Source organism: Apostichopus japonicus, chromosome 20 (genome assembly GCF_037975245.1).
Source record: "Apostichopus japonicus isolate 1M-3 chromosome 20, ASM3797524v1, whole genome shotgun sequence".
Classification (NCBI taxonomy): Eukaryota; Metazoa; Echinodermata; class Holothuroidea; order Aspidochirotida; family Stichopodidae; genus Apostichopus; species Apostichopus japonicus.
In genome coordinates this window covers 21,666,337-21,684,627 of record NC_092580.1, presented here as the reverse complement: position 1 = coordinate 21,684,627, position 18,291 = coordinate 21,666,337, and the positions used below count along the sequence as shown (strand labels likewise).

Below are 18,291 nucleotides of genomic sequence, written 5' to 3'. Positions count from 1 at the left end.
TATCTTAAAATATTACTCTTATCCTTTTTTCAACCGATTTGGGAATTTGGGGAGAAATTGTACTTTTATGGATAGTTTGTGGTAAATAGGTCTTTCACTGCCAGAAGCTGTTAAAGTATGTTACACTGCGGTTTATGCAGAGTGTCTGTTCTGTAATTGCCGCTATCAGATGAAGTTAACTGGATGAGGAGTTAATCGGAATTAAATGAGTCAGATGAAATGATGATGGTTATATGCTGCTATAAGATACCATATATGGTCCCAACTTTAGGCCAATATATTTAACTTCCCTGCAAAAGAAAGATAGAATCTTTGCCAAAGGTTGGTGTGTGATAATTTACAAAAGTTTGAATTTACATTAATTTTTGCAAAAAATCTTCTTCTATTGATAGTAATATGTAAAGGGCAGTAGCAGATATGATATGGTTCATATAATTAGTGCATATAACATGTAGAAAGGTAATTTAAGCACATTAACCTTTATTGAGTGGAAGTATATATATGTAGAGCCCATATAAATGTTAGCCCACATGTAACATATACTGTACATTAAAAGCATAGAGCATAGAGGTTAATGGAGTGCACCTAAAACATATTCAAGGGATAGAGCACAGATAAAGTTATAGAGTACATGTAGTGTAAGTTAATGAATTCAATTTTGTGCTAGTTTCTGGTTACAATATAATAGTCAGCATTGAAATTTGAGTAATTTCGACCTATTCAATACATTCAAGCAACAGCTTAAAGGTGTTAAGGCATATAGATTTCTTAGCATGGAGGAAAGACTCCAAGATCTGGAGGAGGGTCATTTTTTTTAGGAATCACCCTCTAATTGTTAGAGGAATTTCTTCCTGTTTCCAAATCTATTACAGCCTTGTTGACCGATTGACCACACTGGCCAAGTTTTCTTTTTCGTTAATTTCAAATTCAAATCAACCTTTAGAGTTCATCTTTGCATGATCTGGCTAGTACATAAACTCATTGCTTCTTCCTTCTAAAGTCATGCCTTCAATTTTCCAGCTCTTTAAGTTTGGTTCACCGAAATTTAATGCTCTCATCGACACCTGTGCTGTTCGTCTCTTCTCCATCTCACATATTTGCTTGAGGCCCAAATATCTAGTGGAGTCATCCCTTTCCTCTTCATTTTACTTCTGGAACAAATAACCCAGTTTTATTTCTATACTCCCGGTATTTCACATGACTCTGAGAGAAGGTTATTAAACAGCATCATCATGACCAGAAAGTGGGACAAATTCTGGTGGAAGTGTTTCTGGGTTTCTGTGGCAATAAGCGACAGTCAAAAGCCATCTTTTAGGCCGATGATTCTGACAAGGAAACACTTGTGACTGGTGTGTATTTGCAAATCTTTCTTGAGAAGCTTTCTTATTTAGAAGGGCTTTTCGTCTCAAACTGATAGGAAACCATTAGGTTTTAAGGCACCAGTTGGTGGACGACTGTGTTGCTTCTATTTTAAAAGCAACAACAAATAAAAAATATCACATGTGGGCAAATTGTGGTAGTCTTGATTGAAAGTGATTTTAAAAAGGTCAGGGAGTTTATTTACTTTGCTCATAATAGAGGTCTGATATAAACATGGGGTGGGGGAGGGACGAGGGAACAAGGATTTAACATTCTCATGTTGTAGAGAAATACCTGTATATGCAGATTTACAGCAATATCAATAAAAGAAAATTTCCTTTGTTTGTCTTTGTTTAAATCATCGGCTTTGTTTTTTATTGTTTTTTGGGCAGAGCAACTTTTCATGTTTGTTTGTCACTTATTGGCAAATACCTACCAAAAATTACAATTTTAAAACAATATTTCTTTTTTACCCAAACAAGCATTAATCACCATGTACTCAACTAAATATTTTGAATAAATTCTAATACCAAACTGGGAGACACTTTTGCATTACTAATACACACATGTTTTCAAAAATTTTAAAAGAAATTTCACACTGTTTGGATTTTTCTTCATTAAAAAGATTTTTTTATTAAAAAGATGCTTCTTTAGTCTAACATAATGAGCTGGGTTGACAATTTTTGTTTTGAACCCTGTGGAAAATAACTCCGGACTACTGTAAATATAAAAAAGCTGATTAAGGATCGTGATCGAGTGAGATTGAAAGATCTGTAAAATCCAAAACGATTTTAGGTCCAGATCTGAATAAATGGACAAACATAGGATCCTCAGAATAGAAAGTTGCATATATATATATATATATATATATAAGCCACAACATTTCACGTTGTTATCAATATTTACTGCCAAATATGATTAAAACCTGGATAATTCTTACTTCATGTTTAAATTTCAACAACTTTTAATATTTCTAGTTTTACTACCCTGTACCTCCAATAGCAGGTTTTATCAGGGATCTGTCCAGGTAGCAACCCCTTGGATTTTCATACGTGAGACAATTTCAGACGGTGAGACTGAGTACAGTACCTCTACAGAAAACCTTTCCACAATTTTTAACATGATACATTTCAGGTGGGAGGGGGGGGGGAACAATACTGATGACCTTTAAAGTGACCTCACCCAGTTTTATTATCCTCTTAAATTCTTGGCTGTTTACTAATCTTGAATCAGGTGTCCAGTTCACTGACCACTTCATTGAATAGATATGGGAATGGTTAATTAAAAAACCAGGCCAGGAATTTTCAAACAAGTCCTCTTGGTCAAGATGGTTCATTTTATGGTAGGAAGTGCTGGTTGATATAATTATTTAGTTTTACCTGAACAAAGGAGGTGCGAGGAATTTTCTTGGGTAAACAGTTGTAAATGTGGGTGTAATTGGCATTCTTAGTATGCTTGTGCATACAGGCCATCGTCTTTGTTGGTATTGATGGAGATCACTAAAAGCGAAGTTGTAGTTACATCCGGTATGTTTTACAGTACAAGCGGACTGTAATTTGATGTACTTTTTTGATGATCATTCAGAGTAGGACATATGACTAGAGTATGTGTAACATTTACCTGTGTAACAGTAACATGTTACATTGTGTAACATTACTGTGTTACATAACTGGGTACATTGTGTAATTACATTGTGTAATTACTGTGTACATTGTTTAACATTAAAATTGTTACTTTGTAACATTTACATATTAATTGTGTAACATTACTGTATAACATTGCTGTGTACATTGTGTAATTACTATGTAATTACTGTGTACATTGTGTAACATTAACATTGTTACTGTGTGATATTACATATAACATTGTGTAACATTACTGTGTAACATTTACATGTTACATTGTGTAACGTTACTGTGTAAAAATCACTGTGTAAAATCAGTGTGTACAATGTTGTATAATTACTGTGTACATTGTGTAATGTTATAATTGTTGCATTGTGTAACATTAACATGTTACATTGTGTAACATTACTGTGTAACATTACTGTGCACATTGTGTAATTACTTTGTAATTGCATTGTGTAATTACTGTGTACATTTTGTAACATTAACATTGTTACTGTGTAACATTTACATAAATGTGTAACATTTACCTGTATTGGCCGTTATGTACAGGTGGGGTGTCTTCTTCCATTGCACCAAATATCTCATCCATTACCTTTAAACCTCTCAGTTTGGGCTGTCTACCTAAGTTGCATATTTTGTTTAAGTTTTACATCATTTTTATTGGATTTCATCCACCTATTACAGGTCTTGTATTGTGTGTACCAACAGGACACATTTCATTTGCACCATTTAAATTTGTTTGCAGAGAGATATATTGGGCTTTCAACTCATTTTGTCCGTACTTGTCAGCTGTTAGATTTTTTCACTTCTCTGTTCTTGTGGAAACCTTTCTGTCAGAAATACTCAGCTCTTTGGTAAATTTGGTTCATGTAAATTTGTTCTTGTAAGGGTTTGTTTACCGTTGAATATCAAAGTATATTAGAATGCCAATGCTTTTGTTGAACTATTTTTCTGTTTTCCTTGCTAAATTGTATTTAATATTGGTGGTCATTTTAACTTCAAAAGGGAAATATTTATTATTCATTGCATATTTCTCAGTTTCCTTTGTCCTGATAGTTTACAAACATCAGTTTAAGTCAATAATCTGTTTGGTCAATCTTGACAATCTCTAAGTGACCTTACAGTACATTGCTGTGGTCATTTCTGATGACCGTTTGTCGTGTAGCTCTGAATGTTTACTAAGCCCTAGACTTACCTTTGGCATTTTCATATCTGCTTCCAGTCTTGTTGTTAAATTGCCCCGTTGTTATGCATGCTACGGCACACACAGACTACGCGTTCAGTATCTCTATAAATACCGAGGCCGAGCGCCCGTTACGACCACTCTCAAAAATACGTTGGCATGGAATTAAAATAATCAGGGAAGTTAACTTGATCCCTTATCACCCGTGAGGTAGAAGCAGCGACGTAGATAAACGAGATAGCGGTTATATATTTTACTCCGCCTGTGCTAGCTGTTGGAATTAGGTTTTGTCCTACTTTAACTCCACTACTTTAAAAGCAATACAGAGGAAGCCAGTCTCCTGCCAAGACCGTGTCACATCAAATATAACCCAGATTGACGATGTAATGGTAAAAAATCAAAAACTTCTTAAGAATTACTTTTATCCTGGTACCTCCTATCAACAAGAAAAGTTGATTGGTTTGTAGGCCAATAATTCAGTTTAATTTTCTGTCATTCGTATTGCCCATCAAAGAATCATCAATCACCAGAGCTCTATTCATATCCCTTAAGATCCATCTTCTTCCTTGAGGCAGTAAATCTCTCTGCTTCTGCCGTTGGTCACCTTTGGAAAGCTACTAATTCTTCGCGGAGTTTTTCATTTCCTGACGTTAGGGTCTGCTCTTGCAGCTTCATTCCTAGCTCCTAACTTAGGTTGGTCTCCTAACTGAGATTGGTCAGTATAAGATAATTAAGAACTTTAACAGCTTCTTTGTTCATTTTTAATTGACTTTGACAGTCAGTTGTGTGGAAGACAATAAAGCAGTTTTGTATCGATTGAAAGAATTCTCTGATATTGGTTGTGGGGCAGGGGGAAGGGGGGTTGAGTATTTCTGTGGCCTCGTTAGTGTTTTCACTCTTAAAATCAAAGAAAAATTCAGAAAACTTGTGTTAACGAGGTGTATTGCATCTTTTGAATGGAAGAACAAGTCACAGTGCATAGTGTGCGAATTAAATGACAACTATAAATAATGTGGAACGAGAGGGAAATTAATGAAGAGTCTAAACTTGCATGATTTGTATTTGATCATGTGATACCTTAAATAGATAAGTACTCATAAAATACCTAAATGATAATAAAATTAGCAGATTGAGGCCTTTTAGTTCTTATCAGTTGACGATGAAGTTTATTAAAAGGAGATGTAAAGTTTGGTAACTTTTTTTAAGTATCAGGGTTGTTGGAGGACACCAAGACCTAGATAAAATATAACCAAGTTCAATTAATTGCTGGTCATGGTATAATTTCAGCCCCAGGAGTGTCGAATGGCATTTTAATGCCGTTTGACTAAATGGTTACAATCTGTTGCAATTTTACCAAAAGCCTTCTAGTTTTCCTTTATAAAAGATGGCATATAGTTAAAAAAAAACACCAACTGAAAGTTAATTAGTATAACAAGTTATTATTCAACTGACATTTTCAACTATTCCTCTATTTATTTGTAATGAACTTTGACTAGTCGAGCTAATGAATTTCGTTGTTGTTATGGAAGTTTTGTATCATACTAAAAGTATCCGAAATTTCCATATGAGCTGACATTTCAAATGTAAGACGAAGTTGTCGAGCTGTTGCTCAAATTCGAACACTCTTCTCTCGAATCAGTCACATTGAAAGCTAAATTTTTTATTAATTATGAAAGTTACTCTCAGATCAAAGTTAAAATGTCCGACACAATTTTTTATCCAAAATCTGACAGACAGTTCTGGAACAATAAATTGTTTGTATCAGGAGGTAAAAGAACTGGCCTGAACAGTGGTCTGTCAATATTGCAGTTTCTATTAAATCATCGTTCTATTCTAGTTTTGCTCCTCATACCCTTAAGGATGGAGGGAGAGATGACGTTGACGATGAGGATGTCTTTGATCTGAGCGAGTAAACATACGTCAATTCTTTCTTTCTTCTCCTCCGTGTTGCTATTCTAAGTAGCTTGTTAAAAGGTCCTGAACTTGTCCTAATATTTTAATGACATTAGGCCAGTGATTGAAAGCATTAGCCGCAATGTGGCGCTAGTTTGTCACAGTTGCTTTGATTAATTTGGGAAGCACTTCAGTTGTTTCCCTGACATTTTACAAACGACCGCGATGAATGTCCCCATCAACTCTAACGCTGTTAACCTCCATATGTTTTGGCATTCATTTGTACATACCACTTTATAATAGATGATAAAAGTCCATTAGCATACCACGGCACGCGTCTCAACATGAAAGGATATGGACATTAATTGCCGACTTCAAAGCGCGACCTACACCCATCATCGGTGACTTTATTGAACCATGTTTTAGTTTTATTGGTTATAATAAGAGGTATGAAATGAGCATTGACCATTCACCCCTTAATTTGCAGCACAGAGCTAGGTAAGCGGAATGGTGGCACATCGCTTAATTCCGATGAGAGTCCTCACCCTAACATGTAAGCAATCAATCAAAAGTATTCAAGGCTTTCCTCCCTCCGTAGTTTCAGAGTATTTTTTACTGAAGTTATGTTTAAAAATTCGACTGAAGACCTGAAAAGCACTCAAGTGTTGATAGCTGTAGGGAAATATCATGAACATGAACCAAAGTGCCTATTTGATGGAAATTATGTTTTGTTAAGATATATCAAGTGTTTCCATCTAACTGTCCTCTTTGCTGTATCACTTACTGGAAGAAAGAAATGTTTATCTTACCCAGGGGTATGTTCAGTGAAATGTGTTAAATTTTTAAAGGATTTACTTGTTCATTTTGGGAAAGCAAAATAAAAGGGTATGCTTATGGGGGGGGGGGGGTTCACATGCCCAAAATTTGTATTTGGTACTAAAATGTTTGGGCTTGTTTTTCTCAGATCTTTACAAGCGATTTTGAAGGGTTTCTTTCTACTGTTCATGCAAATCTGAATAGATTTCTTCTGATTGTTCCCATATATTTTGAAGAGAAGTTAGATTATGTAAAACACATGTGCCAATTAACCCTCCCTGTGGGGTGAAACATAATCTAGAACATATAAAGTGGAGGCAACTAGTCTTTGCAACCTTAGTTTCTTCGAGTGGCTCATCCACCCAAAATGATGTCTGTTTTTCACTTTTTTAAATGGGATTGAATGTTTTCGAGTATTATTCAAACCCCTGATGTTTTTTTCCCTGTTTAAGTCAACCCGTTGGGCATGAACTTGTATGTGTACACGTGGTAGAATATGGCGATATACAAAAGCAGACAGATTGCAAGAATAGACATTCGATATGGATAACATTCAAAGTTTAATTGACAGTGCAGGGCCGAGAGCAATATTTGTTTATCAGATTCTAGACAAAACATGTCTCCAACAGAGAGATGTCCAGAGAGAGACGGGAGGGAGAGAGAGGGAGAGAGGAAGAAAATTGGCAAGTGTTATTTCTCTGGATTCTGATAGTGGGAAGATCTAGGCTAATAAGATGTAATGGTAGGAGATGGAAGGAAGGAAATCATATCATGTTTGCTCTACAAGTTATTCGGACTGACTTCTCCTCCCCCTTATATCGGTACTAGTAACAGCCAGTGGCCAATTTGATCTTAGTTACAGTATGTGAGATGTAAATGAGAAGAAGGAAAAATAGAAAAATTTCGTTCATGCCGGAGTGTTCGCAGAGGTTGGGACAGGAAGGCATCTGTGCAGCAACTTTTTTTTTTTAATTGAAGGGAATCATTATAGTTTACTTGCCTATTGGAAGTTTATATCGTGATTTGAGTGATGAATATTGATTCAGAAGGCGGGTGGGTGGGTGAGGTCATTCAAGGGCTAAGCTATCATATTTTGAGAAATTTGCAATAAGGTTGATAACCTTTGTCAGAAAATTGTTCTGTATGTACAGTATACCATTCATGTTCAATTACATTTAAGGTCAACTGGTAGTTTTTAGCAACCCAAGTTTTCCCACCCTTGCACATGCAGAACATGAATCCAACATGTTATTGTTATGTAACATTTTATATTGACATTTGCAAAACAATTTTTAATACTGCAAATGAGAAATTGTTGCCATGTTTGAGCATGTGCAAACAGCAGTCTTGAAGTAGCCTCCTCATTTAGAATTATCGATATATGTGAGATGAAACCCTTCGTTATTTTCACCAATTACCAGGAACTAAGTAATTGCAATATTTTGGGGAGAGATGGAATAAGAAATGTGTTCAATGTTTATATGCAATAAGTTGTTTAATTCATGCAAACCATATGCACGGTACGCAGGTGAGACTTACAATACACCAGGCTTGTATACAGTTTTCGCTGTTAGGAAGTGCAACCAGTGTCTATGAGTTATTGCATGAACTTTCTCAATAACTGGGATGAGGAATGGATAGTTTTACATAAAATTCACATGGTACTGGTAACCATGGTTACTATCTCATCCGGCAGTATATACTGACATTGTAACCATGACGACTTTGGATTTTTGAGGTGGTTGTTTAGTCCATGATTAAGATCTTAATTAACGTACTAACTGCCCTTGGTAAACATACTGTATGCCTGCAGCTACCACATGAATGTGTTTAGCCTGTGGGTATATTCAGGAGATTACAACAAGGGATTGACTCCCTGTTCTGTTGTTAATTAAGAGAATTAACATCAAAGTGTCAGAAATGGACGACATATTGCCCAAAGGAATGAGCTGGGAAAGGATCATCAACTGACTTATATCTGAAATCACCAAAATATGAAGGCCAAGAAATGTCCCATAATTGAACAGAAGATATTTATAGTTCAGTCCCCCACTTCACTGTCTCCTCAAAGTAGCTACCCTCATAATTACATATAAACCATGTCTGGAGGAGCCCTTGGTAACCTGTTTGTCACATGGCTGCTGTCAGTGACCAGATCATTGTACTGTAGATATCTAGATAGACAGCAGATAGTGATTGCTTTCATAGTTTTAGTCAGGGATCAGAATTTGTGATTTATCATAGTGCATTAATCCACAGCTCAATAAAGTTAACTGTAGCAGTTACTCATTCTATGAGAAATTCGCTTTAGGGTACTTTAAAAATTATTGAGAAAATATTCAAATCTGGATTATCATTCACAAATGGAACGAATCTTCTCGTGACACCATTTCGTAGCTGCGCATTTAAATTCGAAAAGCTATTTTTAGAAATTAGTTCAAATTACTGTAAAATGTTTTGATACACTTTTAATGTAATGTAGAATGCCAGCTGATACCACCACAATGCTTGCATATGCTACAAGGTAAAATGTGTGGTTTTTACCCCCCAGGGAGATCAAAAAGCAAACACATCTCAACTGTTTACATACAGGAACTATGTTAGCATAATATTCTTGTTATTGCAGCTATGTCACAACTTTTCAAACAAAGGTCTGAAGGACAAGTTTTCAATTTATTTTTGGCTGAATCCTGCACTGGCAAGAACAAAAAAAAAAGTGCATTGTAGCTTTTTTCAAAGGATGTTTCTCTGTTACTAAATTAGATATTTTACAAACATTCATAAAACATTTGTTATGCGTCATCTTTAAATGTTAAATTAGTTTGAAAACGAGTCAGAATGAGTCAGAATCTACAATAGTAGTACAGTCACTGTAGTTAAATATGCAGTAAGGGCTTTACAGACCTCTCAACTGTTGCAAATAGGTATTGCTTCCTAGAAGGAAAGAAAAACAAACAAACAATTAAACCAGTAAAATGGTCAGTAACAGTAATTATTTCCATTAAATAGACTGTCTGCATTTTATGACCTAGTTTTAGCATTACCAGACCACGTTGACGTTTTGCTTTACTCCTGTTTATTTTAACCTCAGTTTTCATTGTAGGTTTTTTTTTCTTTTCAATCAAGGTTCCTTTAGCTTTCACTAATTCCCAATTCAATCCCTTTCCTGCCTCCTTGAACCAACATTCTTGTATTTCTTTTTCTAAAAACTTGACCTCAGACTTCAAAGGTTTCCTTTGATGTTGTAAGGTTTCAGGTTCACAATAGTTTTGATTCCACTCAAGACACCTTTGATAATAAACACATACTGTATATATACAGACTTGTGGATAAAACAAGTTTTGGGGTCAAGTCGGAAATATGACCAATTTAGTTTTAGGGTCAAGTCGGAAAAATGACCAATTTATAAAACCTTTGACAAGTTGTGTTGACTGCACCTCAGCAAAAGCCCCCCTTTTTTTCTCTCTTTTTTCTTTGTTTCCCCAGCTTATTTTTTTTGTCCTTCCTGAATGTGGTGTTACTTTACCTTCTGGGCATATTAACTTTTCATAGAGGATGTGATGTCATCGAGAGATTGAGGTGCATAATCCCTCATTTGACTTAACCCCAAGTAACCCTTTGATTGGTTTTTGAATGAGTTGTAAATCAGTGTGAAATCAAATGAAGAGAGACTTTGAGGGTAGCAGTCATGTGATTCATTATTATTTGACAACAGAAGCAATTTTGTGTTGATTTTGGAACATTCTATGTTCTAAAATTTGATAAAAAAGTTCCCTCTACATTCTAGTTCATTTAGTATGATAAGTCTCAGTTCAGCTTATAGGATAAAAGTCCTCAAGTTTGAAGTTCTTGCACGTGGCAATTAATTCTAGATCTGAAAATAGTAGCTTGGGTGAAGAAAGTTCAGAACCCAAAAAAAACAAGTTCAAATTTAAATCACTTGCTCATTGACATTTTCTCTGTGAAGAAGGATGTGTTTTGGTCTTAGACAACAATGTCAATGAAAAAATCGGCAAATTTTGACCTAAATGCTAAGATGTGTAGCAGTCTTGTACATAGCATATTATTACTGCAGGCAAATTCTATAATGAACAAACTTGAATACCCACTGTCTACAATAAGACACAGGTAAAGACTAAATTACTTGTTGCCAGGGCATAAATTTATGGTCATGCAGTCAGTGCATTTTACTAATATTGGTAGGATACTATGGGAATTTCTGTTAAGTTTTCACCAACAGGGAAATGTCAGAAAGTCCTTACAGAGCTTGAAATCAGCAACAGATAGTAATTAAGTTCATAGGTTTAATCACCAAGTTTATTTTGTAATGCCATTCCTATTTCAATCGTTAGTTTTCCATCTGATCATCGCAAAAAAAAGACAAATCAATAACAGTCCAGTATTTATCTAGCTATATGATTGATCACCTTTCTCTGCGTGTATCAATCAAATATTGACGATTCCCTATTGGAAATGAATTTTCAACATTTTGAGTACTTTAAATAAATATAGAAAAAATTCAAGTGAAAGCAATAAACCAAACGAATGTGTCCTTTCAACAAATTGAAATTTTGTATACTTTTGTTGCAAATCATTTTGGTTTAGACTATATATTTTCAATTTTGTTTCATATGTTGTGTCAGATTCTCAGTCTTGTTCCTGTCGAACTAAATATGAGTCATATTGTTCTTAGCCGTTCTCTTCGCCAAGGTCAGAAGGTAAACATGAATTCTCCAAGGGTACGCTTTAAGATTGAGGTACTGCTTGTGAGCCTTTCAAGTAAAAGAAACATATCCCTAATAATTTCCTGATGAGCAACTACAGAAAAGGAAAAAGTCTAAAATGAAGGAAAATAAAGTATATCTTTGGAAAAAGTTCCATTTTAGTAGATCTGTATACTTCGTATAAAAGTAGTCAAGCTTTGTGAAATATAAACTTCTGAAGGCTTGTCTAGTCTTGACGCCCTGGGATGAAGATTATGGCTAATATTTTTGCTCTTAAACAAACCATGGAAGTAACAGAATGACTAGACAAATATGGAATCTTGTGGGAATATGGACATCCTAGCCGAAAGGTGAAAAGATTGAGAGGCTCTTGAAGTTGTTTGAATAAGCGTCGATGCCTTAAAGTAAACTCTCAATGTGTCATGAGAGTATCTCAATTGTTAGGTGAATATAAATGAACGGAGCAAATTTGTCGTCAATTTCAGCAATTTTTCTGAAAAGGTGGATCGGCAAAGTGAATCTATATCCATGGATTTCTTGCTGAATGATTTTTATTGTTTTATAAAAGGGAAATGTAAGTTTACTCTCTGAGCAATATTCTCATCTCTGGATTTTCAGAGGAGATTTTGATGGTTCTGGTTTTTAATCTCAGTCTCCCTAGACAAGACGAGATTTTAGTGATAACTGATGACTTTGAGCAAAGAAAATTATTTAACAGACTACCTAGCACTACTTGCGGATGTGTCAGATAGTTGGAAAAGGTGGGCAGTCTCAGGCGCGTAGCCAAGGGGGGGCGAAGGGGGCAGCCGCCCCCCCCCCTTGAGCATATTTTTTAAATTTTTTTTAATGTTTTTATGATATCGCTAGTATTTTCAAAAGAGAAAATGCTAAGATACAACTTACAAGGCCTGGGAAGTGCCTTTTCCAGCAATCTAGGAGGCATTTTCAGCCAAAATTTTCTTGTACGCTCCGCGCCAACCATGGTGGCGCTACGCTTAGATAGTTTGCAATGCCGAATCTACAGTTTCGCCCCTCCCTTGGCAAATTCCTGGCTACGCGCCTGGGCAGTCTGGACATTTGACACAAGGGCATCTTGGCAGTCGAAGGAATGTTGCACAAAAGATGTGGCCTCGACACATTCAGACTCGTTCAGAATTAAGCCGATTAATTGTGAAAAGGTCACTCGCGACAGAATTTGACACTTAATTTATTTATAAAGAAAAAAAATGGATAAATAAACTGCAATGGCCAAGAAATATTTTGCATGTAGAGGGAAGGTGCAGGGTTGGGAGGGGGTAGATGGGAGGGTTGGTTTTGTTTGACCTTTTATTTTACAATGTACACAATACATATATGGTACTGACAGGCTGACATGTGGTTAAGAAATATCATAGAACCGTAGCATATGTAATTTCTTCCTGAAAGTTTGTAATTACAGTTTGCTTTACATAGTCCATGACATGGCCTCCATGTTTCCTTCAGTTCATACCTCATCTGATATGGAAACAATTTCAGTAAATTTTAGATTTCCCCCAGATCTTTGTCAGCCTTGTGGTTTAACAGATGGTGGGATGATGTCTGGAATGGCTACACTATAGATCAACTTGATTAAAACTGAAGAATTTTGTGGTTTAGTTAGAAAGTATTGTCTGTCTGTGTTGAATGTTACCATTTAACAGTGTGATTCATGAGGTGTGGTAATGGTGCCAGAAGAAAAACAAAAAGAGAGAATCTTTGTTCTGATGTAAATGTAGCAGTGGGATTGCTAACAGTTACTTTCTGTTGGCACCGAGGGAAAACACTTGTTAAAGGAATGCATATTTCTACTGTGCAGTAGAATGTTACAGTTGAAATCAGTCTTTATTTTTGATCTGCAAGCCTTTTTACATGCACACATTACCGTTTATGCCTGATCAAGTCAGTAATATGTGAATATGTGTGCATGAGAAACTGGACGTAGTAGTATTTACTGACAGAGAGTGAATGAATGGCAGAAACTGGATTAAAAAACATTGTTCTAGACATTGTTAAACTGAATCCTCCTTTAAGCAGTGGGATAGCAGATAGTTGCTTAGATTCCCTCCAAAAATAACTTAAACGTTGAATTATGATTCTGTGCCACAAGACCTCTTTGGCCTAGAAAATGAAATTTAGTAGGCCATTATCAGAAAAGAAAACTATTGCCATTATTATCCCTAGTTCACCCCATTCCTCCTAACCCCTCCCTCCCCCCCCCCCATCATTCCCCATTCACTTATTACTTTGTATGACATGCTTGATTGAAAAGACCTTTTTCACTCTTTGGCAACCATCAAAGAAACATTTGGAAACTTAGGTACTTAATAGCTGTTAATTAAAGAGATGAAATACTTGAAATAAAAAGGGATTACCACTTGAGAAAATGGAGTAAAATTAATTCTGGAATTGTACAGTTTGTCCTACGGGGAGGTGACAGGAGTAGATCAACGAAGAGACGGAAGAGGTGAATAGGAGCATCGATTTGATCGGTGCAATGCTTTGCAATCCAGTACTTTTCATTTTGCCAAGTTTCCATGGTTTCATTTAACATGTACCCGTCATACCTTCTTGCAAGCACCTCCACTAATAGAAACAAACTTTTTCCTCCGGAAGAATAAAGTTTGTTGGAATCCCGACCGCTAACTTAGACATGGAGTACAGTCATTCTGCTCTTAAGGAGGGCAAGTTATGCATCTGTCCTTATCGATCCATGACTCCTTCCATGTTCATCTCGACAATCCGTAGAAGCTTTGACATTTTGAGTCACTGATCATGCTAGTTACATTACCGCCTTGTAAAAAAGAACATACGTTCTGAGCACATCCCTAAGATCTTTCTTTTCCCCCTTTTTTTTTTCTTCCCTTCATTCTGAACACTCCCAACCTAATTAAATTGCTCAGCTTTCACCCAGCACTTCCTTTTTGCAGCTTTTGGTAGAAATTTCATCGACTTTTCTTTGCAATGGTTTACCGATGTGTTAAATGTGGTTCATCCGACCGGCAGGAGCATTTGTCTGAAGATAAGAATTAGGGGGAGTGATTCATCCATTTAATATAAACTCATCATGTATTGGCTTAGTTACACCACCATTCCGAGATAAAACGCAAGAAAAAAAACCCAAAGTATGCCTGGCCAATCTGAAATGCTATACATTGATTAATTGAAAGCTTTAAACAAATGGAGGGGGGGAGGGGAAATGCCACAGACAGCTTTTTATCTCTAATTGGTTTAGGACACTCACTCATTCCTTTCGCCTTTTATTTATCCCTTGCCATCTTTTCGTCTGATATGAATCAAACGACTCATCTTTTCTTGTTTCTGTTTGTTTTTTTATGCTCTGTAGGAAAATCTGTCTTCATTGCAAGTGTCCGAGGGAGGATCACCAAGTGATGGGCTCGGATCCCGAGAAGAGTGTCAGTAAGCTGCTGACGGATTTCCAGCGAAACTCTGCTTCTGACGATGACAGCGGCTGTATACTAGAGGAATATACTTGGGTTCCCCCTGGACTGAAGCCAGATCAGGTACTTTCACGCACCCTTCTTCTTCTTTTTTTAAATCTTTTTTTTCGATTGCACTGTTTACGGCTCCCTGTGTTGTATTCTTAACGCTGAATAATTTTCTCGCTGGAGGAGTGGTTACTTATTGCAATTCTTCCAAACGGAGCTTGGATTTGTGTTCTACTTTGCTCTCTCTCTCTCGCTCTCATGTTGTGGTTTTTGATGAAAGATTTGAGAAAAAGGGTGACAGCAAAACTGTGAACTCACACACTTTGTTTCAGGTTTTTCTGTTTGTTTTTCCGGACGAAACGAAGGAATCATTATTTTTGTCTCCGGGCAGCTCGTTTAGATTTGGATATTATTTTGAAAGTCGTCACGTCGTTAACATTGACTACGCCTGTTTCTTTCGGTTTTCCATAAACGAGTGGTAATGAGGGAATAGTCGATCGTTAAATTTTGACAAGTGTCGGGTCTGTGCTTTTGTCAGCGGAGTTATTGTACAACATCAAGAGCCATCGAGCGAGAGAGAATTTTAATTTTATTAATGTAAGTAGAATATTAAAAAAATATTCGCTCTCTCTCTATCTTCTTTTCCTTTTTGTACTTTTTTCTATTTTTTTTCCCTCACCCCCCCCTTTTTTTTTAATTGTTTAAAGGTAAGAGTGACTTAGGTTTCTATCCTACCAGGATAAATAAAAGAAACTATTTGTGCAGCATTTAGAAATAGAATTCCAAAATTCTTTCGATCACGCAAGAGCGTTTTACATTGTCCTCGTTTCATGTTTTGTTTTTGAGTCGTGATCTGAAATGTCTTGAACTCTGTCACAGTACATTGCGTACATACACACGTACATACATACTGTACCTATCTACGTGTGACTCAGTAGCTTGCACTTTGTCGAATGGTTCCTTCATTAACAAATATCATTCCATGTTTATTACATTTGTGTACCATTCATTTGATAATAGGTTTAATCATGCTGAAAATCGCATTGATTTTCCATGGATTGGCATAATTCATTTTTCGCCACATGATGGAGTCTATTCATGCTGTTGCAGCAATGTAAGAAAGATTACTTCAAGGCCAAAGGTATAGATGATGTACTCTCGTGTAAGGTGTGTGCCTTTATTAGATTAAATGTTAACAATGGCATAACCACGTGCGAACAGCAGACGTTTGTGAAATATGTTACAAATTTGGGCGGGGTGCATTTCAGATTAACGAAGGAAAATGAAAAAAACGAGATGCAATCAGTCATTGCAAGTGTTAGTGAATTTAATGACCTGGAGTGAACATCTTAATGAGATGCATGAGTTTATATATGAAACATTAGGATTGGAAGCTTAAACATGAAATTATTTGAACATGTTGTTGTCAACAATTTTCTTCTGAATTGCTTGTCATGCATGTAAAAAATGAGCAATCTTCTGTACAAATGTGTGAATGGGAATATTAAGTTTAAAAAACTTGCATATATATATGTTGGACCGAGTCCCCATTTAGGCAGGGAGCATTTCAGATTAAAGTGGGAAAATATGAGATTCCATTAATTATTCCTTGCAAGTATTCATGAATTAAATGTCCTGCCTGGAGTGAATATCTTAAAGTGCAAACAGCAGACGGTTGTGATATGTTACAAATTTAGGCGGGGTGCATTTCAGATTAACTAAGGGAAAAAAACGAGAGGCAATCAGTCATTGCAAGTGTGTAGTGAATCTATTGACTTGGAGTGAACATCTTAATCAGATGCGTGAGTTAATACATAAGAAATATCAGGATTTGAAGCTTAAAATGAATATGATTGAACATGTTGTCCAAAAAAACCTTCTGAAATTCTTGCCATGCATGTAAAGATGAACAATCTTCTGTACCGTGTGTGAATGGGGAATATTAAGTTTTAAAATTTTGCATAAATGTTTACAGAGTTCCCATGAAATTGGTTTTGATGACACATTGGTGCCACTTTCACATCAAAGTGAAATAGTACTCATAACCTCCCCCCCCCACCACCCCTTCCCACAAATGTGTTTACCTAAATTCGAAAGGTAAAAACTTGACATTTTTGTGAAATTTTGTTTACCATTGGTCTCATCAGTTGTTAGATCACTTTTGTCTCATATTTCCGTCCCCTCGATTTCAAGAATAAGAACAGTCACAAAATTACCTTTCAAACCATAAAGTTGCATTTTGCTTTGGGTTGCAACTCCGACCGAAGACTTATAATATTTTACACGTAAATTGGAAATCTGTATACATACAGCTACAACAAATTCTGCTTGATATAAATAAGCTATAAACCAAATTACCAGTTACAAATATTATCACAGAATTATAAACCATGTGAATGGTTGTGGTTTATGTCATCTTGTGATATTTAATAGACCCTTTTCAGACCTTTCCTTTCCCTTTTAGCTACTTTTCCTTTCCTGACCTTTGCCCCTTAATAATGTGTCCAATAAGACATCACCAGACTACAGTGGTTCAAGATATTAACGACACCGTGTGTGTTTTGGTTTTTTCTCTTACAGGTGCATCAGTTCATGTGTTCTCTACCGGAGGACAAAGTTCCATATGTGAACAGCGAAGGGGAGAAGAACAGGACGAGAGCTCTCCTACATCAGCTGCCACCTCACGATAATGAGGTCAGGTACTGCAACAGTCTCAGCGGGGAGGAGAAGAAAGAATTGAAACTCTTCAGCGAGCAGAGGAAGAGAGAGGCCTTGGGTAGGGGTACTGCTAAACCTGTTTCAATCACCCAGGGGAACCTACCCTGTCATGAGGTATGTACCACTGTATTCATCTGTAACAGGCTTTTACCGGGGGGGGGGGGGGGTGAGGGGGGGTAGTTTCTGACCTGCAACATATAATCAGTCTGTAAAGACAGATGGATAGAAGGTATTCATGCCTAGAGTCGTTCACTATTGTGATAACCTCTCACATTATTAATAGCATGTTAACATTGGAGGGTCAATGCTGATGACCTTTAATACCCTATGACATCATCAGATTGCAAGCAGTGAAAGTTATAACAGTACATGCAGGGGTAGATCAAGGGAGTGGACCCTCCCCCCCCCCTTCTGTAATTCTTTGGTACTGAAAATTGAACATAATTTTGTTAAAAAAATTACCCCCTGGAGAAATTAGGAATGGATTTTGTACAGGTAATCCATAA

At 36.4% G+C, this 18,291-nt stretch overlaps 1 protein-coding gene across 2 annotated transcripts in view; it reads left to right on the top strand.

Moving 5' to 3' along the window:
- The window catches only part of LOC139961960 (prickle planar cell polarity protein 3-like), a 63,154-nt gene that overhangs the window by 40,058 nt on the left and 4,805 nt on the right, over positions 1-18,291 (top strand). For both annotated transcript variants that reach the window (XM_071961690.1, XM_071961691.1), the window contains 2 exons: positions 14,965-15,142; positions 17,648-17,899. In XM_071961690.1, coding sequence (XP_071817791.1) covers positions 14,965-15,142; positions 17,648-17,899 — 430 coding nt within the window. The remainder of the gene's footprint in view (positions 1-14,964; positions 15,143-17,647; positions 17,900-18,291) is intronic.